General features: G+C 29.7%; 1 protein-coding gene across 2 annotated transcripts; it reads right to left on the reverse strand.

The window, feature by feature from the left end:
* Positions 1–162: 162 nt before the first annotated feature.
* Positions 163–15,083, reverse strand: LOC107457462 (uncharacterized). Of its 2 annotated transcripts, none has more exons than XM_087168477.1 (5): positions 14,898–15,083; positions 12,430–12,678; positions 5,535–5,678; positions 3,324–4,481; positions 163–1,536 (listed from the first exon to the last, which is right to left on the reverse strand). In XM_087168477.1, exons 2-5 carry the CDS (start codon positions 12,620–12,622, stop codon positions 1,397–1,399), a joined length of 1,635 nt encoding a protein of 544 aa, XP_087024603.1. In that variant the 5' UTR covers positions 12,623–12,678; positions 14,898–15,083; the 3' UTR covers positions 163–1,396. The 2 variants fall into 2 exon arrangements, with proteins under 2 accessions (XP_087024603.1, XP_015931108.3); XM_016075622.5 differs by having other exon boundaries at positions 12,430–12,628; positions 14,898–15,048.
* Positions 15,084–26,429: the final 11,346 nt, after the last annotated feature.

The raw sequence follows: 26,429 nt of genomic DNA on the forward strand, positions 1-26,429 counted from the left end.
TGTATTACTGTTTCCGGGAGGTGAAAATCACAATTGCAATCATTCATGCAAGTGATATATAATTAATTTTGGTAATACTAATATTGAGGTAATATGTCTGGCTGAATCGATGTAAAAAAATAACTCTATTGCCATTCTATGTGTCAATAATGATTCATAATCAACTCCAATTCTTTTACGTTTTAATAAAAGGAAACATTTAACAAAAATATATTTGTTAAAATAAAATTTTTGATTGCACTTCTGGTACTATTGATGTTTTAATCAGTGCAATATATGTAGTTTGTCTAAAGTAAAATCTCCCCTAGCCATTCGTCTGGACCTGTGGTGGTGATTATTTTAACGAGGTATAACTATTTCAAGTTGGGGTGTGGGGTCACTGTTTCGAACAGATTTTGGCTCGTGTCAGCGAGAGAAAGGGAATCTTTTTCTTCGGTCTATTGTGTTAACCCTAGAGTGAAGAGAAGCTACCCTCCCTGAAAGGCGCTATTCTTGTTTCCGTAGCAAAAGACAACCTCAGACTTTGTGGCGGGGGGAATTCTTACCGTAGACAAACTATATACTATCTATTAAAATAATGTTTTTCTCCTTGATACATATATTTTTTTCTGATGATTTCCACTCTTTCTTTGATTCTCATAATAATTATTATTCATTTCATTTCTTACTTTTCATTTATGTCTTCTTATTTTTCTGTGACACTGTTCAAGTTATAGTTTTTTTTTCTGTTATAATGTATGAATATGGGAGGCAGTGAGTTGTCATTGTGATGGACTAGGGTTCGATCCCCAGTTGCAGCTTGCCTGTGTAGTAAAGACGGCTTGTGCACAATGCTGACCACTTTACCACAATCATGCTGTTGGTATATAAATTGTTGTGCATCCATAAATCCCTAGCCCACAATGGGTTGTTGAGGGAATGCCATAATATATAGCTATGCCATGGTTGTTGATTTTTAATTTTACTACAACACCGCATTTTATGGAGAAGAGATTTGACAAGTATCTTACAATAATTTCTTTGAATCTTAATTTATTTTTTTTAATTATCTTGATTCTAACCATTTTTTTAAAAAAAGAATTCTATGATGATGATTTTCTTCTGTTTCTTTGATTATCATTTCTTTTAGAGTTTCTCTGATTCCAACATTTTTTTATGTCTTTGATTCTGATATTTTTTGTTAAAATTTGGTTAAGTCTGGTGCTTTTTTTAAAAAAATTTCTTGGTTCTCAAGATTTAGAATTTCTTTGTTCCTAACGATTCGTTTAAAAGTCTTTTGTTTTTATGATTCTTTTTTATTTCTTTGAAATTGATAATTTGAAGAAAAAAAATATTTGCACTCTTCTCCTGCGATGCTTCTATCTCTTGGATACTAATGGTTTTTCCTTTGCTTCCTTCATTTCTTCGCTTTTGGAAGGTTTATTTTATGGTTCAAAATCCGTGGTAACAGGATAAGCGTAACAGTACATATTATGCATATGGATGTCATTACATAAAGGAGACCATTATATGAGCCCAAATTACCTCTGAAATAACCTAAAAATAAAAATTATAAATTAAATTAAGAGGAAGAAAAAGAATTGATATTTGCATCATAAAATCATATTTAATAAAATAAAAAATATAATTCCAAATAAATCTTTATATTAAATTATATTTGTATCCATAATAAATCAATTGAAAAATATTTTAAATATTAAGAGAACTGCTCAATTATATTAACCCATCTGTACTTTTTAAGTTTAACGTGTCTTTTTCAGCTGCAAATTTTTGACAGCAGTTTCCTGTTTTTATTTTACATTAATTGACGAACCCATAGGTTTGTCAATTAAAACTAGATGCAATTTTTAACGAATTTTTTTTAAATTTTTCAACAATAATTTTGTAATTACTTTTATATTGCTCCAAAAATTTTGTTTGGTTTTACTGAATATTATAGCAAAAAGATATATATATAAGAAGTTACAGTAAAAAAATATAAGATGAGAAAAATTAGTTTTTTATAAAAATGAACTAAATATTTCTTAAATTACAAAATAGACCTCTTAAGTATTTCTTGAGAAATTTAAAAACATATCAGAAACTGAAAGTGTCTCTTCCATTATTGTAGTAGTATATTTGGTGTCAGAATTATAAAAATTATTGAAAAGCTAAAATCTATGCCAATTAGCCAGTGTTTCTTTTTTCTTTTTTTTTTACTAGTAATCGAATACTTATATTTATAATTGTAATTGGTTTTCTTTGAATTAAGATATCTTGGAATATTAAACTAATTCAAAACTTTATAAAAGAAATGCTATTTCGTAAAGCTACCAGTTTCTCTTTAAATAACTTAATATTTTAAATTCAGAAAAGTCATGACTGATCAACTAATCGATGTATAGTTTAGTTCGATAGCAAAAAGAAGCAAGACCAATTTTATCCAAAAATAGCTTAAACAGCCATTTCGTGTGTATAAGTACCATACTCCATCAAAATCACAGAAGGGAAAGAAATGTTACACAAACATTTGAGTTGATTATGAATCTGATTGATTGTTTACCCTCTCCCGGTTGGAAAAGTTTTTTTTTTTGTGGTTAGGGTTTTTTTTTGTTGCATTTCTCCCCTGTATCGAGCCCCATACTCCCCCAAATTAAATTTTTTTATGTTTTTTCATGGATGGACCAACATAATCTTGATGGTAACCATCAATAATTCCATCATTATATTTCTTGATGATAACCAACCTAAAGTAACCATCACCTCAAAGTAGGAATTCGGACTGATTTATGAGGATCCAACATAAGAATAGCAACTTGTTTTGATGGTTTGTTCATCTTGAACCATCACGAATTTCCATCATAGTATCTTAGAAATCAAATGTCGGAATGATCATGAACAACCATTCCAATCTAGGAATTTAGACTGATTTATGATGGTCCAACATAAAAAAAAAAAAAAAAATTGTTCTGGTGGTATATTTCTGAGAACCAACAAGAATTCCCATTAAACCATCATGGTCCATGAGAGTCAAACTTCTCTTGATGGTTAACCATCACAGTATTAAAGTAGCATTTTCCGTCATGCAATGATGGAAGTTTGTTGGCATATCAAACACCATGAACACGAAGGAGAATGTTGGATGATGGTGACCATCATGAATCGCACTGAAACCAACATAAACCATAAAAAAAAATTTATGGGACCATAAAGAATCTTGACTTGTTTTGTCTTGGCTCTGATGATGGTACTAGCTTCTACAATATGGAGATGGCTGTTTCAGCATTTTATGTATGCCAAACAAGTTTCTTTTTTAAAAAAAGTGAATAAATAAAAAATCTTACCTATTAATGGAGACATAGTGAAACTCATGGGTGCATAGAGAGTCAAACGAGAAGCCATAGCCATGGATCGCTTCTCCTCATCAAAGAAGTCAGTGACAATTCCTGGAAGTCCAGATGTATTGCCTCCATACATCAAACCCAAAGCAGATATGGCTACCATTGTCGGATAGAAGCCAGAAACTAGTGTCAGCAAGAAACAAAATAACCCCATCCCTGCAAAGCACACGGCACTAAAATTGCTGTTGGTTATGTAGCCACAGTCTGTTACAGAAGTCAAACAGAAGCGTCCTATAGTATCGAAGAAGGACATTGCCATCACAAAATATACTTCTTGGGAGTAATCAATCCCTTTGTCGCGAATAACGTCGACAATGATTGTCCAACATATATACATCACATAAAAATGCGCACTTTGAATGAATGATACGACTAAAAATGTAGGCTGCCATAGTATTTTTAGAGTATTAAATAATGATTTAGTTGATGTTTTTTGGCAACAGTTGTTACTGCGTTTCATGCTTTTCCCATTCATTTCCCATGATGCTGCTTGACCATTTAAGTTGGCACCATTTAGTAGCATAGGATTTCCTTTTTGCTTTTCAGCGCTTTCTTGAGCAACAGAAAACAAGTTACAATTTTCTAACGAGAATGAACTTGGATTAGTCTTAGTTACACTTTCAGTACCAACATTGAAATGGAATTCATTTGCTTTATTTCTCAAGACATCTTTTTCTAAGACTGATTCGAAACTCGAGAATTCCACGTATGATTTAAGACTGTCGACACTTATTGGTTCGTTTTTTTCTTTAACCAAGTTATTAATGTTCACACAATTCGATGTTGTTTGTCGTTCGCTCATCGTTTGGCAGTTTGAAGTATCTAGTTCAACCACACGTGCTTTGCGATTGTACGAAGATTCAGGCAGTCGTTTCGTCAGTAGCATGGCTGCAGGAACACTGTGTAAAACAATGGCGGATATGATTAAAAATGTCCCTGACATACCAACTCCAAATAATATCATTTCTAATATGGGTGGGATTATAAATGCTCCAACTCCACTACCTCCGAAGATGATGCCTTGAGCTTTCGCTCTGTGTTTATCGAAATATAGATTTATGATTTCTGGTATCACAGCTGTGGACCATCCAAATCCAATTCCTGCAGAGTTAGAAAATGTTTGGATTTATTTCAAAAAATCAAACAGAAATTAAGAAATCTACTAAAATCTTCCATCTATTCTTATATGTTATAAGATTTAATTACATTATACAAAATGTATATACTCACATAAAAATTAGTGCAATATTAAATTTTACTTTGAACTACAGTCGAACTCGCTTATAACGAGCTCGGATTTAACGAGAACTCGGATTTACCGAGGGAAACGATAATATTTGGTTGGATCAATGTTAAGTCTATGGAACAGAAGTCGCTTTTAACGAGAAAGACCCGGTTTTAGCGAGCAATATTTTTCTGTCTTGCAATCTTTTTTCTCATCTTTCTAGTCTTATCTTTTTTTCAAAATTATAAGAAATGCGCGCTAAATCCAAAAAAAAACCGCGAACTGAAACTTAATTGCCCTTATCGCTCTAATCTAAAGCATGGGAAAAGTCACGTGAGAGTAGGCGGTGGCGTATCGATTTCGTGACTTATCGGTCATGACCGATAAAAGTATTTAAGTAAATTTAGTAAGTAAGAATTAATTTATTAAGCAAGAAAAGTATTTGATTAAATTAATTAATGTAAATAAAGTAAGTAATTAAATTTAATTAATTAATGTAAATAAAGTATATTAATTAAATTTTAAGTAAACTCAATCATTTGACCTCCAAAGCTCCCCCTCTTCTGGTTGCACGCCTGCCTTAAGGACCCGTTTATTACGAGCACTCGGATTTAACGAGTACAATGTTACGGTCCCTTTATGCTCGTTATAAACGAGTTCAACTGTATAATTTAAATCATTCTATCATATAAGTAAGGTTACAAAGTACAATAATATGGTTTAACTTAATAACAATAATAAGGTAGCACACATTTTGAACATTTTTGATTATCGTTTAATACATTCTAAAATTTTAACAGTGTAAGTGTGGTAATTTGAACTAATATTTAAAAAAAAACAATTTTAGTTTTAATTAATTTTATAATTAAAAGAAATTGTTTTCTCAACTTCATAAAAATAGATAATAAAAAAAATAAGAAAACATGTACCGTATATCAATCCTAAGAAGATATCAACAGCAATTATATTTTGGGCAAAAAAGCATCCACCTACACCTATTGCACAAAATAAAGATCCAGCTATAGTCACTGCCCGCAGTCCGAATTTTTCTCCAACAAATCCAGCAAATGGACCTATAGGTTATCGAAAAGAATTAATTGCGATAACATAAAACCAGGCACAGAAAAATTATTATATTTAAAAAATTGCAGCAGGAACAACAATAAAAGTACTAATTGAATCGGAGACTACAAAAATGTAATTAAAACAAAATCGAGACATCTAATTAGCGATAAGAGAAAAATAATATATATGTTATAAAACATGTCTAACTATCTATTCGGTCCTTGCGAACTCCTTTAAATGAATATTTTTTTTATATTTAACTGGTGGTTAATCGTGCTTACCCTCTCTAGGGGTAAGCACGATCCGTTAGTGCCCCGGTCGGTAATCTTCCCTCTTTCATTTTAGTTATGCAATCTTTCAAATTAAATCTTTTTTCTACGTATCTTATTATATAGATCTATCTATCAATTCATTTCAAAACTCGTTAATCTAAAGATAATTCTTAATAAAAAATTTTATGACTGATTATTATTTTTAATTATTTTATTTAATAACAGGCCGGGACAGCCTGGTTGCTAGGGCGATGGGCCTCAAGAGGTCATGAGCTCGATCCCCACTGGCCAAAAGACTCCCCGTGTACAAAATGGTGACTGGTTCACGCTAACTCTGTTGGGGTTATAAAGTCCTCCAAGTTCCCATTACGAATCAATACCTGAATCGGAGAATGATCGTGTTCTGGTTAAGGTCAAAACTACTTTCTGTGGGTGGATTGATGGTGTGTGAATGTGCCCTCCATGTAAAACAGGCTATGATGCATGTGTGTGGCCGAAGTCGAATTCTTGACCATAGATGGCGCCACTAGAAAAGAAGTAGAAGCGCACCCCTCTGCTTTAAAAATAGGCTTGCCATTATTGACAAGTGGCATAAGACAACAACATTTAATAATGATCGAAAATGCTTTAAATTGTAAAGTATACGAGTTTTTACTTTATTTTAAATCATGTATGTAAATTTAGGTAATGATATCCGAAGTTTGAACAGACTTGTACTCAAAAATTACATTAAATAAATATTGTATTTTTTTGAAGATTTATTGTTCAGAAATTATTTGACCGATTTCAATAAAATTTTAGACACTAGGCTGTTTTAAATTAGTACTTAGTATAATCAATATAGTTATCATATTATATTAATAATAACGTAAAAAACAGTTTGTCTGACTGTGTGTCTCTTTTTTTTTAACTCCAGAATTGCTTGTGCTGAAATCGCGTAATTCAAGCAGTTGGTGCGAGGGGAAATTTTGGACTGCGATTCTGAAAAAAAATCCCTGAGTTTTAATTATTATTCTTTTAGCTATAAAACCTTCTTTGTCTTTAAATTTCCAATGGCAGTGGAAAATGACAAACTCTTATAAAATTAACAAGGAACAGGAACACTGTCGTCGGAACCATAGGGGTCCGGACCCCCCCAATAAATGGGAAGCCAGGGTTCATTATTTTGAGAAAATATTTCCGTTTTGTTTCCATAACTTTTAATTTCTCTCTCTCTTATTTTTACAAAGCGCAAATTATTATATAATATAATTAAAATAAAATTAGTAAAAAATAAAATACACACAGAAAAATGCACTGTCTGAAAAAATAAAACAGGTGTTTAGAGAACTACAAGAAATGACACAGCCACCCTTTCCTTCAATAAGCAATAAAACACTCTTCCCACCATTCCTTTTCTTCTCACTGTTAACTGATAAAGATGATTCTCCCTCAACATAACACACATAGTCATTTGATACCCAAAAATAGCCGCCTTAGTTTAGGATACGGGAAAATGGTTAGCATTTTTAACTTATCTTTATCATATTTATGGCCCTGGGCTCTTTTGTCCTCTTTTTTAAAATGTCAAATATCAACAGACCCCTACCCATTCATAAATTGTCTCAAACAGGCAATTATCTAGAATTTCTAGGGGGGATTTCAGTAGAGGGAGATTCTTGTAAGACATTTTCTATTTTCTTGGGGTTTTTTTTTTTTTTTTTTGGTGGTTTTGTTAAGAAAATTTCTCTGAAATAGAATCATTCTAAATCTTCTCTTACGTATAAGCGCTCACAGTATTATTCCATCATTATTTAAACTAGACATTTCCAGTCAGTTCGAAATTTTGATAAATATAAGTTGCAATTATGTTTACTTTTATATTTTGTTTCATTAATTGTTTTTACTTAAATTATTAGTTGCTATTTTTTTAAATAAAGTTTATTTAAAGTTTTTGTAATAATGTTTATCGTTGGATAATAAGAAGTCATTAAATAAATTCTGGGGAGGTAAGCAAATGTTTGTATTAAATCACTTACTAATACATTTATTATTATATGTTTGCAAGAATTGTTTTATAGTTTGTATATTAAATTTATTTATACAGTACATCATTTCATGGTTTTACTGTTCATTGCGCATGAATTTATTTTGAACGCACGGAGCTACTTTTTATTTATATTTGTAAAATCAATGTAACTTTTTAATTTTTAAAATTATAAATAGAAACTTAGAATTTTAATGACCTTTCTATAACTTTCTTTTCATTCAGAAATTTAATGTCACGTTTATGTTTATAAGGACATTTATAAAATTAATAAAAAATTTTAATTAAAAAAAATTATATAAACATTGATTATTTATGTTCAAACATAAATAATTATCACTAACTTGCATTTTAATTAATTAAAACAATGAAGAATTACTTTAAATGCAAAAGTTTCCTAAAAAAAATCATATAATTTTATTACGGTAAAAAAAACTAATAAAAATATTTTTTTTAAGAATGGGACAAATTGTTAAACTCAATTTATTGTATGAGTGTTTAATGATTACTTCATGTAATTTTATTTATTTTGTTTTTATCAAAATAATATGGAATTTTTAAAGTAATTATTTTGTACTAATCAACATTTTCATAATTTGGTATTTTCAACAAATATTTCTTCTGAATTAAAAGTATTAATTTTTAAAATTTTAATACTGAAACTATAAATACTGTCGATAGAGGAAGGAAAATAAGAGTTCTATGTGCTGTCTTTTTTATTTTTTCGTGTACATTTATATGAAGTTTTTATGGTTACCAAAATAAATCATGCGATCCTAGAAAACCAAAAATATCTCATCTTGTCTGTTTCTTTGCTTGAAAATAATAATAAGATAAATACATTAAATAAAATGGGCATAAAAAATATTCCCATCACAATTATTATAATTTATCATTTCTTCAAAATATGAATACTATAGTTCTGTCAATCAACTGAATAAAATTTTATTTTCCTTTTTAAAGACAACAATTTCGATTTTTAAAACGTTTTGAACCGGAACAAGATGAGAAAATGGCTAAACTTACTGCTTTAATATTCTTGAATTTCTCAAAATTTTTTTTCTTCTTCTTTTTTTTCTTTTTCTTTTCAATTTAGAGTTTTATAAATTTATTTTAATCATTAATTATTTTAATCATTATTAATCATTTAATTTAATTTTATTTTAATCATGATAATCTCTACTGAAACCAATATTAAAGATAGTTTCTCCAGTATTATTATTAATGTTGTATCTTTCATCTCAGAAATCCAGATCAATTCAAATTCATAGTAAGAAAAAAAAAAATTTTCGTTTAGCAAAACGTATTATGACTTTTTCCTTACATTTTTTTTAAAAAAATTCGACTACAATTTAAAATGTTAAAATATGCCCCAAAAAATTTATCTCATTCGTGATTGTTTTATCACGTAGGATTACATGACATAATATTATGCATTTATAAATTTCATGTCATTCTCATCAAAAACTTTAACAGACAAAATGTTCTCTTCAAAATAAAACTATATTTTTAAGACACATAATTGTATTTACTGCTTATTCTACTGATTCCCATTTTGAATCACACCTTCACATTGCACAGTTGCATCTGCATCATCCGGAAAAACTCCCCAGTTTAAATTTTTTATTCATTTACAAGCCGAATACCAGTTCAGCGCATGGGGTAGAAAATAGGAAAGTAAGTAATCAATAAATCGATGTTAATCAACAAGCGCAAGCATGTACCAAAGCAATTAATAAAGTTAAAATAATTAAAAAAAATTATTTATTATTATTTGTTGCTTTTTCCAAGAAATTTCCGTTAGATCAATGTGCCAACCTAATGTTTGAACAAAATTCAATTTTTGCATAATTTTAATTTTTGCATAATTATAATTTGAATAAAAACTTAAAGGCCAGTGAAAAAAAAATTAAAAATAAAAGTAAAAGGGATTTAAATATTATTTTACAATTAATTTTAAAATTGTTAAGAGGTAACGCAACAAACAGGATTTCTAATTTTGTAACTATCTGAAAAAAGTGGTACGGCACAAATTTAGGGTTTCAATTGAAGTTAACATAAAGAAAATAATATTTAAAAAATATAAAAATTGAGAAGCCTGTGTAAGAGTCTTTTTTTTTTCGAATTACTTCTACTATTCTAGTTTTCATAGAAGAAACTAGTTTTTAACAAAGTTAGGTACATGTTTTATATTATTGTAATCTCGTCTTTTATCACACGAGGACATAGTTTCTTCTTTCCGCATCCTTTTTTACCATTATTGTCTTTCAATTTTAAGAACTTACTGACTAGAGTCTTTGATCTTGAACTACCTATCATTATCATCGCAATAGCACGAAGATTTATTGAAGACAAAGCTTCTATCGGTTCTTTTCATGATCAGTTAATCTCTTTACCTTTGCCACCAAAACTTCTAAAAAACGCAATAAAAAATACATAGCAAGAATTCATGGCAAATTTGCAAATAGAAGTGTTTTTCAATCGTCGTAGTAGCCATAGTATTTTTTAATTATATTTATTTCTAAAAATTACTGGTAGCCTTTAAGTTTTTGCTCAGGCTAAAATACTAATTTTGATCTTAACAATTTTTTCTATATAATGTTGCATAATTGCAAAACTTGTTTGTAGCGTTATTTCTTAATAATATACTTTAAGAATTAAATAAAAGAGATTTAAATTGTATTTTTCGATTTTCTCAAACGTTTGCTCTAGTCTGAAAATTTTTACTCAGACAGTACTTTATGTTGTATTTCATTATAGATTGTTTGATTTGTAATTTTCTGCGCATTTAATAGTAATTTTTCACAGAATTGTACATATGATGCTCCGTAAAGACAACTCCTTCGATAAATTTCTAGAATTCTTGTCACAAATGAAGTAAAAAAAAAGGATCACAAATTGATATTTAAGGGGAGAGAAAAGAAAATCAAAACATGACCAAAAATTTATGTTTAGTTGCCGAAAAAACATAGAGGAATTGAAAGACACTTATTTGAGACACTTCTAACTTTTTTCGGCAATCAAACTGGTTTGAAAGTTTCATTTCCGTTTATCTTAATAGTGATTCTTACGATTTTCTTATCGTTTTTTCCCGCTTTTAAATGGTAGTTTGCTATTCCAAATTTGTATAGTTTTTTAAACTTAATTCTTAAAGATGATTCTAAAATTATATATGAAGTAGATTACGGACCACTCTGCATCATAGAATCAAGATGTTTCTTGATTCTATGATGCAGAGTTTATTCATTCATTAGAGTTGTATTCTTATTATATATATATATATATATATATATATATATATATATATATATATATATAATGATATTTGATATTATATATGTGATATTTTTCTTTTTTTCTCAAGAAACGTGAAAATAAGTCTTAAGTATGGTCCCCCCAATAAATTTTATCTGACGACGCCAATGAACAGGAATATAAAAAGAGCACTATAAGAGAAAAAAAGTCAATGTTCCATCAGCAGATGTCGAACGCTCCAGTATCGCCTCACCTCGGAGTCTCCACGCAGAGCCCTGCATCCCAACAAATGGTTCCTGTCCATGATTTCGTCTCTTCCACAAAGTAGGCAATTAGGACTCGTGAAAATGAAAATTCGGTGAAGGTGGTTCGCCAGGCAGTCATGGCCTACCGCGAGTCTGAATTCCGCAACAGTCTTTTCACCGGGCTTATATGAAATATTTAGATCTAAGCTATTCCTCCAACTTTTTGAAGAAACACAAGAAATGAACAAGGCTTTCCATTTTGTCTTATTAGATAATACAAAACTTTGAAAACGATTTTTGATGATTTTTGTAATGTTTCTAAACATCAAAATATATTGTGTTTAAACGAAGCACGCATTCATTTTTCTTCCTACCTTAAAAAGTTCCATTAATTCATCTTTTAAAACGAAGTTCATTCCTTTTTTATTTTAAATTTTATTTGTTTATTTATTTTAGTGATATAATTAGCGATCGAAATGGTGGTGTAGAGCAGAACTCTCTACCTATGGCAACACTTCGCATGCGTTCACCATTAGCGTGTGGAGAGTCATAGAAAAAGGAAGTACGCTAGTTTCTGTCTTGATTTTCATATAGATTAAAATCTTTTAAGTTGGGAACTATTATATGGAACTGAAAACTACATTAAACATAGTTCTAAAAGAAAGCATCATGAAAATTCTAAAAAAATATTTTTATTAATTAAAAACGAAAAATATTAAGAAAAGAAAAAAATATCGTAGTACATTTCTGATGTACAACTGAAAAAAGGAGGAGAGGGATGGGAGAAGGACCAAAGGCATGGACCGGTCTAGTCTGATGGCACAGTAGGCCTTGGCCCTCTATGGGCTGTAGCGCCATTGAGCTTAGTTTTTAGTGATATAAGGAGATACGACTATATTGGAAAAAATATAAAATATGTTATAGCATAGGTAGTTAAAATATGTAATAGCATGCACATTACCTGACACACTTCTCATGAGGTATGCTATAGCGAATGGAAAGGAGGCTTCTTTTCTGTTGGTTTCAAAATGATCAAGGATTGAGACAAACAGCTGTCCACCAAGTCTCATAGGACATGTGGCCAATAAGAAAACTAAGCTGCCAGCTGCAGCTACAATCCAACTTTCTATACTATCCAGGCCTCTGCGCTTCATCTTGTACTATCAGATATGCATTGATATAGTCAACAAAATGTTTTAAGGATGTTTTTCTTGCCAAGAAAAATAAAAAAAAAGTCTTAGTTTAGGTACCTTTATAGTATTTAAGTCAAAGTTACAATTTTAAACTATATGCACAGTGCGCGAGAAAAAAACACGAACCGCCCTGAATGACTTTTGATCTAATGATCAGATCTTCAGATTCTGGAACTCAATCTTAATGGCTCGCGGGGTTGACTTCCAATATTCTAATTAATAATTGTAGATGATATTTTAAGTTACTAAATCAGACACAAAAACGTATTTTCCCCGAATAAACATACCTTTTTTTCGACGGATTCGGAATCCGTATCCGTTGAAGAAAAAAAAGACGTATTTATTCGGAGTAAATACGCAGGACTTCTGACTGCCAAAATATAGGAGGTGGTAGCTGCAATCTGGGAGATATGGTACCCATAGTTTAGTCAGGAGAGCGATTCGAACTTTGGACCCCTTAGTGTTAATTTTACATTTTGCGTAATTCGCCATATCTCGAAAACTTTTTAAGCAAATTGAAACATTTTTGCACACAATTATACAATTTGTTTACTCAAAGATAATTCCATGCAAAAAAATAAACTTTAGTAAATATTTATTGTAATTTTATTTAATAACAGCAGAAAAAATTTTGATCTGTAAGGTATGTAATTTTTTACATCATTTTGAAATATCTAATTTTGCATGGCTAAATATAAAACTTGAGAAACGGTTGAATAGTTTCTGAGAAATTGAATTTTAACATTAATGTAATCGAATTTTAACATAATGTGTAATTTTAACATATTGTAATTTTAACATTAATAAACTTTGGACAGCTCTCCTGACCAAACTATGGAGACCATATTTTCCAGATTTCGGCTACCCCCTATATTTTGGAGGTCAGAAATCCGAATCCGTCATAAAAAAGGTATGTTTATGCAGAGAAAGTACGTTTTTGTGACTGATTTCCTAACTTAAAATATAGCCTTCACTAATTATAGCATATTCGAGGTTACCCTCTTGAACCTTTAAGATTGAGTCCTAGAACGTGAAGATCCATCAATCATTAGATCAAAAGTTATTCAGGGAGGGTTCTTTTTTTTGGCCCACTGAACAATCTATACACAGACTAAAACTGTACTAACCATGTGTACGGTCAAAAATAACTGTTACAAACTCACAGCAGTTGCGAAAATAACATATTATTGTATTTTATGTGACAACAAAGATTTCGAATATCAGTCTCAACTTGAACGTAATTTTTTAACTATTGAAAGATTGGATAAATAATGTTTACCTTTTTAAACGAATAAAAATAATCGAACGAATAACTAATACGAGTTCTTAAATCACGAATAACTGTCGTTACAAACTCATAGTAGCAGAACTGAGTTAATCTGTAGCATAATCTCAAAAGACGGAATATTGATATTGTCGGTATCTCCTTTCCCCACATTTGTGACCTGCGGATGTGTTATTAACACGCCTACTTCGATGGATGGTACACATTGAAAAGTTGACTTACTATTTGTGACTACGTCATCGTCCTTCTCATGCTGTTGCTTCTCAATCTCATTTACACACAACGGAATCGTGCACACACTCGACTGCTAATAGCGACACAGAAGAAAGACCACACACACTACAGTGATAATACAACTCTTACCACAAGTGCTCAAACTCTGGTGAACTTAACACAGCTCTCCCGGTCTTTGGTAAATAAGGCAACTAGTGGTATCCGTTCATCAAATTCTATCTCTGTTATTAAACATCAATTCGCGAGTATACATGCTAACTGGAATCAATCTTGAGATATTGAAGACTTTCATTGGTTGATGAAAGTTGGTATTGTCGATAATACCGTCTCCCCACAGAATAGCTAAGATAAATAAATATAAACAGCACATAAGTATAACAAATGTACTTTAAATGGTTAAAGTGTAGAACCGGGGGACCCTCTGATATTTGGCGATTTGAAAACATGCCTATGTATATCTGTTATCAAAATAAAACAGAATAATGTATTAGCATACACAGATTGTGTGTGAACACAATAAAAAATACAGTTAAGAACACATTAATAAGTAATTTATAGGTAAATACCGTTATGGCATTTATAAATGACAACAAATATTTTTTTCAAGACAACAAATAAGCAACGCTTTCAGAGCTTTTTATGTTATATAAAGGTAAGTAAAAAATTATTTTGAATATAAGACTAAAAAATTATAACAATTCTACATTAAATACTTACTTCGGTCGGTAAAATTCAAAACAAATTCCTATTACGTCTCATTTTAATAACACTTGATCGATCATAGAGATAATTCTAAATTCACCCAAGAAGTGTTTATATATAACTTACATCTTAATATAATCTCTGTCCTTTATATGTCTAGTGAATTACTTGATCTCATGTTATCAGTTAGTTATAAAATAAATGATGAATTTTATGATAATTACTCGCTTTACAAGGTTATAGCAACGCAATAATTATCTTAGTTTTCATCAGAAAAGAGTATACAAAGATGCAAAGGGAAGAATTATCTTGAATTACTTTTGATATACGATGATTAAATTTTTTTGCTCTTACATAAAATAACGTGGTTCTGCTGTCGAAATTCAAGTACCTGGATAGTTAACGAAGCCGTGCAAAAAAGTTAATACGCAAGCATTTCACGGGACTAGGGGGGCCTGGGCCTGTTGACTTCCCAATTCAGTTTCGTTACCGATTTGATTCGTCTATTTTAATATAAACAATTAATTTCATTTCTTACTTTTTTTTATAACAATGGCTAATTAATATTATTTGTTTTCAGTTCATTAAAATATTTATTTATTACTTCCAGTGTCATAAAATCTGGAATTTTAAATGGTCATTAAGTATTTAAAAACTACTTACAAGGGAAACTAGGGAAGTGTGACTCGCCAATTTTGAAATAAACTAGTGGGATGTATGCCTTATGAGGAATAATTTTAGGGGGCAACATTCGTTTCGGCCCATAGTAGGCTCTGTGAGAGATAAAAAATAATTCAATATATAGAAAAATCGGTATTTTATTACTTCAATGCAGACTATTAGTTATTATAATTGTTTCATACTCCAATTAATTTTGTGGTACTGTACTATGTAATGCATATTTATTGTCAAAATTGATTTCGAAAGTTTTATATATCTGTAGTTTTTCATAAAAACCTGTTAGGTTAATTTAAAAATATAATTGACATCAAATTTTTTAAATTTTTTTTTCGAAAAACTTTCCAAATTAATTGGAGTATGTAATTGCAAATCAATTAATTAATTAATAATTAATTAACAATCAATGAATAATTAATCAACAATTAACCAACAATTAATTAATAATTAATTAATTTTTTGATTAATTTATTAATTAGCAAATTAATTCCAAATTAATTGGATTATGAGACAATTACAATAACTAATAGTCTGCATTGAAGTAATAAAACACCGATTTTTCTATATTTTGAATTATTTTTTATCTCTCACAGGACCTTCTATGGGCCGAAACGAATGTTAATTAATTTATTAATTAGCAAATTAATTAATTATCCAATTAATTATAAATTAATTGGATTATGAGACAATTACAATAACTAATAGTCTGCATTGAAGTAATAAAATACCGATTTTCCTACATATTGAATTATTTTTTATTTCTAACAGAACCTTCTATGGACCGAAACGAATGTTGCCCCCTAAAATTATTCCTCATAAGGCATACATCCCACTAGTTTATTTCAAAATTGGTGAGTCACACTTCCCTAGTTTCTCTTGTTAGTGTGGAATTAAACATCCAAATTACAGTCAAATCCCTTTCTAGCGAAATAATCACTACGCAACAACGAAAAGTCGTTATTCGAGTTTTAGCACCAAGCAAAATTATTTTGATACATTTTATTTTATTTCATAACCGTCGTTGAACAGCCAACCCAATTTTATGGGTTTACGACTACCAATGTTCAACTCCGTAGCCTTGTAATTTTGAACCCAATCCAGAAGACAAAGGAACTCCTGGATCGAGTATTGGGAGAAATTTGCCTTCGTCGAGGCCTTTTTGATGGAGAAAGCCAGCATTTACGTTACATGGAGAGGAAGACCACGACAACCTCACACGGTTAGCCTGACGGCAAGGGGACTCTAACCCATGACCCGTCTACCACTGAGGATATTTCACGTCAGCGCTGTGGTCGGTGCAAGCCGGATGCGGAGTTCGTATCGACTGGGATTCGAACCCGGTTCGCCTCATTGCAAGGCGAACGCTCTATCCCCTGAGCCATCGCGGCTCTATTTTGATACATTGCAATTTTTCGCCTAGTCCCGGGATAGCCTAGTTGCTAGGGCACTGGGCCCATGTCCAAGAGTTCGTGGGTTCGATCCCCACCGGCCGAAGACTCACTGTGTAGTAAATAGTGACTGATGCACGTCAAATCTACCGAGTCACAAAGTCCTCCATGTTTCTATCACAAATCTGGGGATACTGATCTAGGAGTTTCCTTGTCTTCTGGATTGGGTTCAAAATTACAAGGCTACGGAGTCGAACATGAGTAGTTGTAAACCCAGAATTGGGTCGGCTGTCAAGTGACGGATATAAAATGAAATAAATTTTTCGTATACAAAAATTTATTTACAGTTTTGATATATTTGGAATATATGAGAACATTTACATTTAGGAATATATGAGGGCAGTATTTAAAAAGTTCACAAAAACTATTAAATTTAAGCAAACAATGAATTTTTTAACACTACTTATCAGACAAACATCTATTCCGTAATTTTTTTTTCGAACTTAGAACCTGTAGGTATTATTAAACTTCTCCAACTTATGTATATGTTTAAACAAAGTATTAGAAAAAAAATTTTGTGCCGATAAATATCACTTCACAGCTTCCAAATCAGACAAGGAAACTATAAAGGCACAGAAACGTCTTAATCAACGCGTTGTTTACTTTTGTAGAAAGGAAGAAATGTCCCGTTCAGGAAAGAATGGTTGCTTTTTTTCTTCTTCGCTAAATGGGATGATCCATTTTGTTAATATCGCTATTTTAAATACATTGTTTCTATTACACTTGGGGATTCGAAAAATATTCGTTACTTTGAAATTTTCGCTATTTCGGATTTCGTTAAAGAGGGATGTGACTGTATTAAGAATATTTATGAAGGATTGTTTCTAAGAATGAAGAAACTATAGATGTTTCGATATTATGAAGGATTAAGAATATTTATGAAGGATAATTTTCTACTGAAGTAGGGAAGGACTTTTTATTTTATTTTTAATTTCGATGAAAACTATCTTTTTTTTATATTCTATTATTTAGGTAATTATGTTAATTATAATGTATTATGATTGTAACGTTTGTTTAAATTTTGATTTTTTTTAAATGTAACTTTTTTAAATTAATAGTTTTTGATTTTGAAAATTGAAAACGGCACATTTCTAAAAGGGGCGCTAAGTCAAAGTTCAGGACCTAAACCTAAGTTCACCACAGTCGGGTCCTGCCAGTGGCGTGCAAAGAAGAGGGGCTCTCACCCCACGTATATATACCATATGAGGGTAACCAATCGAATAGTATGAATACTTTAAATTAGCAACAATTATTTTAATTATTCACAATTTTATGAAGAATATAATACGCTAACAAAATCAAAACGAAGCTGTAGGGAGTTAAAATACAGAACAAAAAGATAATTTACAAAATGTATTCTGCATTTTTATGTTAATTTTTAATTTTTTTTATGAGAAAACTATTTAACTTTTGGGAAAAATATTAAGAAATAGTTTGAGAACGCTTTTGTTTGATTAATTCGCTTCATTTGCAAAAGAGGACATTCAAAATACAATTTTTAATTCTTATAAACATACATTTTTCAATTTTTTTTTTTGTCCTCTCTGGTGTGTTATAGGGTCATTTAACCAAAGAATTTAACCCCGACACTGACCAACACTTCCTAGAAAAGAAAAAGCCTCCGCACGGGTCACCATAAACGAGAAATCCGATCCTTTAGTAGTCCGAACGTAGTGACATCTTTCGTATTTTTTCCCTCACTGCGCAGTTTAGTTGCCCGAGCATCCTGACATATTTCGCATTTTATCCCCACTGCGCAGTTTATGTTTACAACGTAGAACTTCTAAATTTATTCATGCAGAGGCCTTCTTTCTTCTAGGAGGTGTTGCGATGACCCAGCCAAATGAATTTTACTATCTCGTATCTGAAAATAAAAAACACCGAAAGCCCAAGTAACATAGATTTAATAATGTTAGTCGTTTTATATTTCTTAATTGCGAAATTTATAAGACGGTTCTTAAAAAAAAAGACCCGGAAACTTTGAATTCTTGATAAATAATGTGAAAATACACAATAACAATTAATTTTCTTTCAATCGTCGTTCTTTTTCCTTCCTTAAAAAAATTCAGTTCCAAAGTAGTTCAAATTTTTATGACGTTGCGATAAATTAAGTCAGACTCAGTAAATAAACAAAATAAAACCTAAAAGGCGTGTCGAGACAATTTTTTCCATGATTATTAAAATTAAAAAAAAAAAAAAAAAGAAAATGCAATGACGTTATCCATATTTCAATCTGGAACTCTCCGTCCTGTTACTATTGCTAAGTGCTTTAATTTTGTTATATTGTTAGAAAATATTTTTTTTCTCTGTCTCTTAAAAAAAATGTTCAAATTTATTAAAATACAGTAACGAAAGTTTTTTTTTTTATCTTTTATCGCTTAAAAAGGTTTATTTGTTTTCACATGTTTTGTGTAAAGTAGGCTTGTTTACTAAATCTGATGCAAATAGTTGCTGAATAAATAGTGAGTAAAAAGAAAAAAAGAGAGATCACTGGAGCACCTCGGATAGTGGAACCCGTACCAAGAAACATGGATCCTGAAGTGGTGTAAGATAATTTAAAAAAAAAAAAAAAATAGAATAACAAAAAGAACCAAAAATTCAAATCTGGAGCACTCGATGGCACATATTCTAGGGTGCAAATATTTGAAAAGGAATCTGAAAATGTGGCGATAATGGAACACATTTTGTAATAAAAAATTCATTATCAAATTCAAAATATCTCAAACTTGTATCATTTTTATAAAAATATAATCGAAGAACCCAATATATAAATTGTGAAGTTTGAAGTTTACTTTTTAAATAATCATTTTTTTCTCAAAGGTATTATACTTAAAAATATTTCTGTACATATTTTCAGATAAATTGCAAAGAAATATAAAGCTTATATATATATATATATATATATATATATATATATATATATATATATATATATATATATATATATATATATATATATATATATATATATATATATAGCATATATATATTAATTTTAAAAGAATACACAAATGAAGATACCTGTTTTTGTATCCTAAACTTAGTACTTAGGGATTAAAAACTGACATTGATTTCAATAGTTAAAAAGCTAAAGTTTATAATCTGAAGTATGACGACTATAATTTAACATGAATGCTTTGCCAGAACATTTCAATTTTAATGACAATTACTCACAAACCATAATATAAGAAAACTACAAAAAATTTTAAAATTTCTTTTTATTTATCAATTAAACATCACGAGAAAATATTTCAACAGGGGCACAAAATCTTTAAAAACAATGTAAGAAAAAAACACATCGTAAAAAACAGTCATTCTTCAATAAAGTTGCCACAACCAGGAAAAATTAAAAAAGTGGCCGAGAAGATAGAAGAATCAAGTAATTTATTGTTATCTATCAACCAAAATATAATAGAAAATTAAAGGACTATATATATGTTTGTAAAGATGTCCAACTTAATCCCTAAAATAAAATTTCCATGAAACATTCACCACTTTTTAAATTTTCCCTATTTGTGGTCACAGTGTAAATTTCTTAAAGGCACATCAATCAATACATACAAGTTTCTTTAATATAATGGCACATTTTTTGTGGTAGCCAAAATTTTTGCTGTAAATTCTAGTCGTGCAAACCAAATTCCGGAGAGTTTTAAAATATTTAGCCTAATGTAGTGGGCTTATTAATCTATAAACACCATTAATTGTTTTTGTTGTGATTAATACAGATTCAATCCATCTATATCAGGGATGGGCAAACTTTTTTGGTTCAGGGACAAAAATCGAGAAAAAAATTTTTGGTGGGCCAAATAAAACTTTCGAAATTTTAAGAAAACCGAAATGCAAGTTTTAATTTAAATATTTAGTGAGAAGAATGAAATTGCGATTTCATTTTCAAAAGTTCCTTATATTAAAGTTCGAAGTGAGATGTGCTTATCTTAAGGAACAAGGCTAAATGCTTTTCTGTTAGTCTACTTCTGAAATGATTTTATCTAATGTTTATAGTTAAAAACTCTTGTTCACATATATAAGATTAAGCAAACATAGCGCTGATTTTCTGGACATGAAATATTAATTTTTGGAAACTAGCTTTTGGTAATGATTTGTAAAACTTTGGCACATTTAGAAACAACTGTTTCAGATGATTGTTAGATTGTCCGCTCGTTGGATCTTAAAATGCGTAGTCTGCCAAATGTGAAGTACAATTTACCTATTTTAGATTCCTCGAGAAAGACAAACACTAGTTAGAGCCAATCTAAGACTATTCTATAAAGAACTTCTGCTTTCAACATTTTACCAATTAAAGCTGTCTGTGCTAACTATTTCCATCAATTTATGTTTCGTAGAACAAAAATAGAGAAAGTGAAAAGGTCATCAGTACTTTGTTAAAAAAGGAACAACAGAAATAATTTTAAATAGTCGATAAGAAAATGGATGTATATTGTTTATATTTGCCACTGATCGGCAAATTAAAATTCCGCGGGCCACAGTTGGCCCGTGGGCCGTAGTTTGCTCATCCCTGATCTACATAAATTTCACTTACGTGGCACCAATAGAGCAGCTATTTCTCTATCTAAATTGACAACACACTATAGTTACCTATAATAATTAATTTCGCTCGGTTGTCGTAAGTAATAACTAAAATAGAGTTCAGAGTTGAACATTGAGTTATATGTTAAGTATTTATTTGGATTCATTTTGTATTTTTATGGAAATAAAAACTAAGTTACGAAGTAATCATTTAGATTTATTTTTGACCATTTCTTAAATGACTGAAGAAATTTTAAACATAAATTGAAATCAAAGGGGCTAATAAATTGACTTCTAAGGGGCTACAGCTAGTATTGTACTAAATCAGTAACAATACTCTGAAGTTCTAATTAAGCTTACTCTATTGAACAATTTTATAAATGTTACTAAATTTGAATGTAAGTTATAACTTATCACAAAACTAATTTATTACACTTAAAAATTTATGTTTGATTGAACATGTTTATGATATAAGTAAAAATTCATAGCAGTATAGTAAATCATTATAATATGCATAAATTATTTATTTGATTCATAAATTTCGAAACAATATTTATTTATTCCAATAAGTAGTAAATTTAATAACATAAAACGAATGTATTTATTATATCATTTGCAATAGTTTCCTAGTTTATGAAAATTCAATAAAGAATGCAATATAAAATGCTTACATCTGTGGAAGTTATTGATATGTAATTCTTTTTTTTAAATAATGGTTTGGTATAATTTCAACATTTTGTACAGATATATTTCTTAACAAAGTTATTAGAGATGCTGGCATAAATACTACAGGTACTATATCTAATAAATCAGTGCAGATTTTGGCATACGCCGATGATGTACACTACCGGTCAAAAGTTTGCGAAAATTTTTAAATCTGCAAAGAAAAGGCCTAAATTCAAATGTTCATAGAACTGCGAAAAATCATTCAAATGGCATGAAAATTTGATATGTTCTGAAGTGAACCCTCTACTGTTAGTTACATATGATCAAATTGCAATACTTTGTTTTTTGCGAACTGAATCCAGCTTTTCATCACGGATTGTTTTTATGGTGAAAAAAGTTGTTAAGTTTGAACACTTGCCAAACTTGCAAAAAATATTTTTTGTACTTTCTGTTAATAGAAAATAGTTATTTGAACAGTTCTACGTAAGCCCTCAAAATTTCAAATCGATTTGATTTTTTTTGACGAAGTTATAGAATTTTGAAAAACATGTGTACTTCTCTCGATTTTTGAGCATTCCACATATGCAGTCTTCTGGTCTATACATCTTCTATCAAAGAACTTTTTAATTTTTATGTTTCTATATTTTCAAATAATTAATATTTATCATAAAACAAATACTCTTATTCATTATTGTAATTATTATTGTTTATATTTATTGTTTATATTTATTGCTTACCTGTATTAGTTTTGTTGTGATATTTTTACTTTATATTAAATTAAATTAAAAAGTTATAACAATAATTACATAAATAATTCTAAAAAAATAATAACAATAGTATAAAAAATTTGCATTTTTATTAAACTATTTTATTTACAACAGGTCAAATATTTAACATATTCTTATTCGTATTTTGTAATTAAATTAACATTTAAATCTTAGATTCCTCGAACCATCCACCTTTTGCTTTTATTATAGCCTTACATATGCATAGCATTCGTTCTAATAAACCATTAATCACTTCAAGTGATATAGAGTTCCATTCCTGTTGTAAAATGTCCCATAACTGACTTCGATTCAAATATCAGAGCATCGTTTGCAAGAACAAACAAATTTTAGATGAAATGTGACATCTATGAGATATTGTTTTAATTATATTCATAATAAGTTCCTTGTAGTAACAATAATTACAATAATAAATAAGAATATTTGTTTTATAATCAATATTAATTATTTGAAAATATAGAAAACATTAAAATTAAAAAGTTCTTTGGTCGAAGATGTATAGACCAAAGGACCGCAAATGTGGAATGCTTAAAAATCGAGAAAAGTACACATGTTTTTCAAAATTCTATAACTTCGTCAAAAAAAATCAAATCGATTTGAAATTTTGAGGACTAACATAGAACTGTTCAAATAACTATTTTCTATTAACAGAAAGAACAAAAAAATTTTTTTGCAAATTTGGCAAGTGTTCAAACTTAACAACTTTTTTCACCATAGAAACAACTCATGATGAAAAGCTGGATTCAGTTCGCGAAAAACAAAGTATTGCAATTTGATTATATGTAACTAACTGTAGAGAGTTCACCTTAGAACATATCAAATTTTCATGCCATTTGAATGATTTTTCGCAGTTCTATGAACATTTGAATTTAGAACTTTTTTTTGCAGATTTCAAAATTTTCGCAAACTTTTGACCGGTAGTGTAGATATCATTGCAAGATCTAGGATAGCACTGAGTGAAAATTTTTTGGCACTCGAAAAATCAGCTAGAAAAATTAACTTAAGAGTGAATGTAGAGAAAACAAAATATATGTATTGTGGCACAAAGGAAACCATCCCTAAATTGTTTAAAATAGATTCTTTTAAATTTGAATCTGTAAAAAAATTTTCTTATCTAGGATCAGAAATAAACTATCAAAATGACATCAATCCTGAAATTAGAAAAAGAATAATCGCAGCCAATCGCTGCTTCTATGGTTTAAGATCATTATTGAAATCTCACTTAATAAAAAGAAAGACTAAGATCTTACTTTATAAGGTATTAATCAAGTCAGTTTTGACTTATGCTTCAGAGACATGGACTTTAACAAAAAGGGAAGAAAAATTATTAGCAACCTTTGAAAGAAAGGTCCTACGAACCATCTTTGGCCCTATACTCGATATTGACAACTGGAGGAAAAGATATAATTTTGAAATATATAGGATCTTTGATGGCGATGATATCATTAAATCTATTAAATTAAGTAGAATGAGATGGGCCGGGCATGTAGTGAGAATGAGCCCAGAATGAACAGCATTGAGAGTCTCTAATGCAACCCCCTCCAATAAAAGGCCAAGAGGAAGGCCCAAAAAGAGATGGAAGGACTGTGTAGATGAGGATTTTGCCATCCTAAAAGTAAAGAACTGGAAAACAATTGCTGGGAGAAGGGCAGAATGGGAAAAGCTTCTGAGGAAGGCCCAGGCTCACAAAGGGCTGTCATGCCAATGCTGATGATATTTCTTAACATTTATTTATTCAACTGTTATATTTAAGACATAAAATTTAATTTTAAATAAAATATTTTTAAATCTAATTGCACAAAATCAAAAGTATATTAATAATTACTTAATAACAATAAAGCTTTCCCAGGTAAAAATTTTAATAGAATATGAATTGGCTCTCAGAAATGTATGGAAAAGGACTCAGTTCAGCTTTAACTCAATTCATAAATTACATTCTATATAAAAAAAAAGAGGCTTCAAATAATTTATTTCCATACATTTATACACATATTACTATGCACATATATAAAAAATATACCCTTTACCTCAATGTAAAAAATCTTATGGGCATCCTATGAGATCGTAATAACAGAAGTGAAACATAAGCTAAAACTGTGATTTTAACTTCACTAATCAGAAGGTAAACACTTAACACATTAGACAAAAAATGGAAGTGTGCAATTCGTCCTGATTCATTTGTTATATTCTATGAAAGCTGAGTTTTGAAATGCAAGTATGTTAAAGGAAACGTCCTCAAAACATGCAAATTAAGTTGGTTTAACAGCTTTCATTTTACAATAAAACTAAACACAATATATAATCAGAGCATAAATAATGCAGTTAACAATTACAAACAATTATTTTGGTATAACAAGAATCCAACTTAATTTCAGAAATAAAAGTCAATATCTTTCCTCAGAAAATGACAGATTTCAGATCACATTTTTTGTTAAACATGACAATATTTCATTAGGAATGTTTAAATCAATATGCATTAATAAGTTACTTTTTGTTGGAAAAGAAAGTCAAATTTTACAATTAGTAAAAACAAATTTCACTAGACAAAGGATTAATGTAGATTTTAAAATACAAAACTGTATAAATTATAAGTAGGAGCAATATTTAGAATAAGAACAGGAAAATTTAAAAACTAAATGTGATATAAAATATTAATAAAGTCAAATCTGTAATGTAGCCCTCGTATATATTAATAGTGATTTATACAGAGAGCTTAATTTTATAAAAAAAATATTGTTATCAGCCTAGTGAACAGAATTTAATATATGCGTTGTATTTAAAAAAAATTGATGTAAGAAATTGTACAGATTATTATCGAAATTCAATAAATCTAAAAAAATTTAATAATGCTGCAGCAGAATTTTACAAGGAATAATAGTAAATGCTAGGCTTATTTATTTCACTGACTATTTTGCGCTCCTCTGAAATTTAAGATTGGTTATTTACCAGATTTGTTGCAAGATTTTTCAAGTTTTTGACTGAAAAAAAAAATATTTCTCTGACCTTTCCTCCCCCCCCCCCAAAAAAAAATCTAAATCCCTAAAATTCCAGATTTCCTTAACCATTGGTAATCTTATGTGCACCTTCATTATAGAGATAAATAGTGCACTGTATGTGTAAATATTACATTGTTGAACTGTGATTAATAAGCATATTTGAAATATTTGCCTCAAACCATGTATATTACAGCAATCGATAATATCTGTAATTGCTTACATATGATTACCATTAGGTAATTAATTACTTGTAATTGCAATGACAAGCAATTACGATTACAAGTAACCATCTCTGATTACATGTAGTCATGATTAAATATAGTCAGAACAAGAAACGACTGCAGGTAATCATGGCTACACGTGATCAAAATGTAGGATTACATGTTACCAATAAATCAAAAGATGAGGCAACAAGTAATTATAAATACCTGTTATCGCGATTACACG

The sequence above is a fragment of the Parasteatoda tepidariorum genome, chromosome 1 (assembly GCF_982258835.1).
Source record: "Parasteatoda tepidariorum strain Cologne lab strain chromosome 1, Ptep-v5.0, whole genome shotgun sequence".
Classification (NCBI taxonomy): domain Eukaryota; kingdom Metazoa; phylum Arthropoda; class Arachnida; order Araneae; family Theridiidae; genus Parasteatoda; species Parasteatoda tepidariorum.

Coding starts and splice junctions, on each gene's coding strand:
- LOC107457462 (XM_087168477.1), bottom strand. CDS start 12,622: ATGAAGCGCAGAGGCCTGGATAGTATAGAAAGTTGGATTGTAGCTGCA. Junction 4,482..5,534: donor CTTCTTAGGATTGATATACG/GTACATGTTTTC, acceptor CTAACTCTGCAG/GAATTGGATTTGGATGGTCC. Junction 1,537..3,323: donor CACTATGTCTCCATTAATAG/GTAAGATTTTTT, acceptor TTTTATTTTTAG/GTTATTTCAGAGGTAATTTG.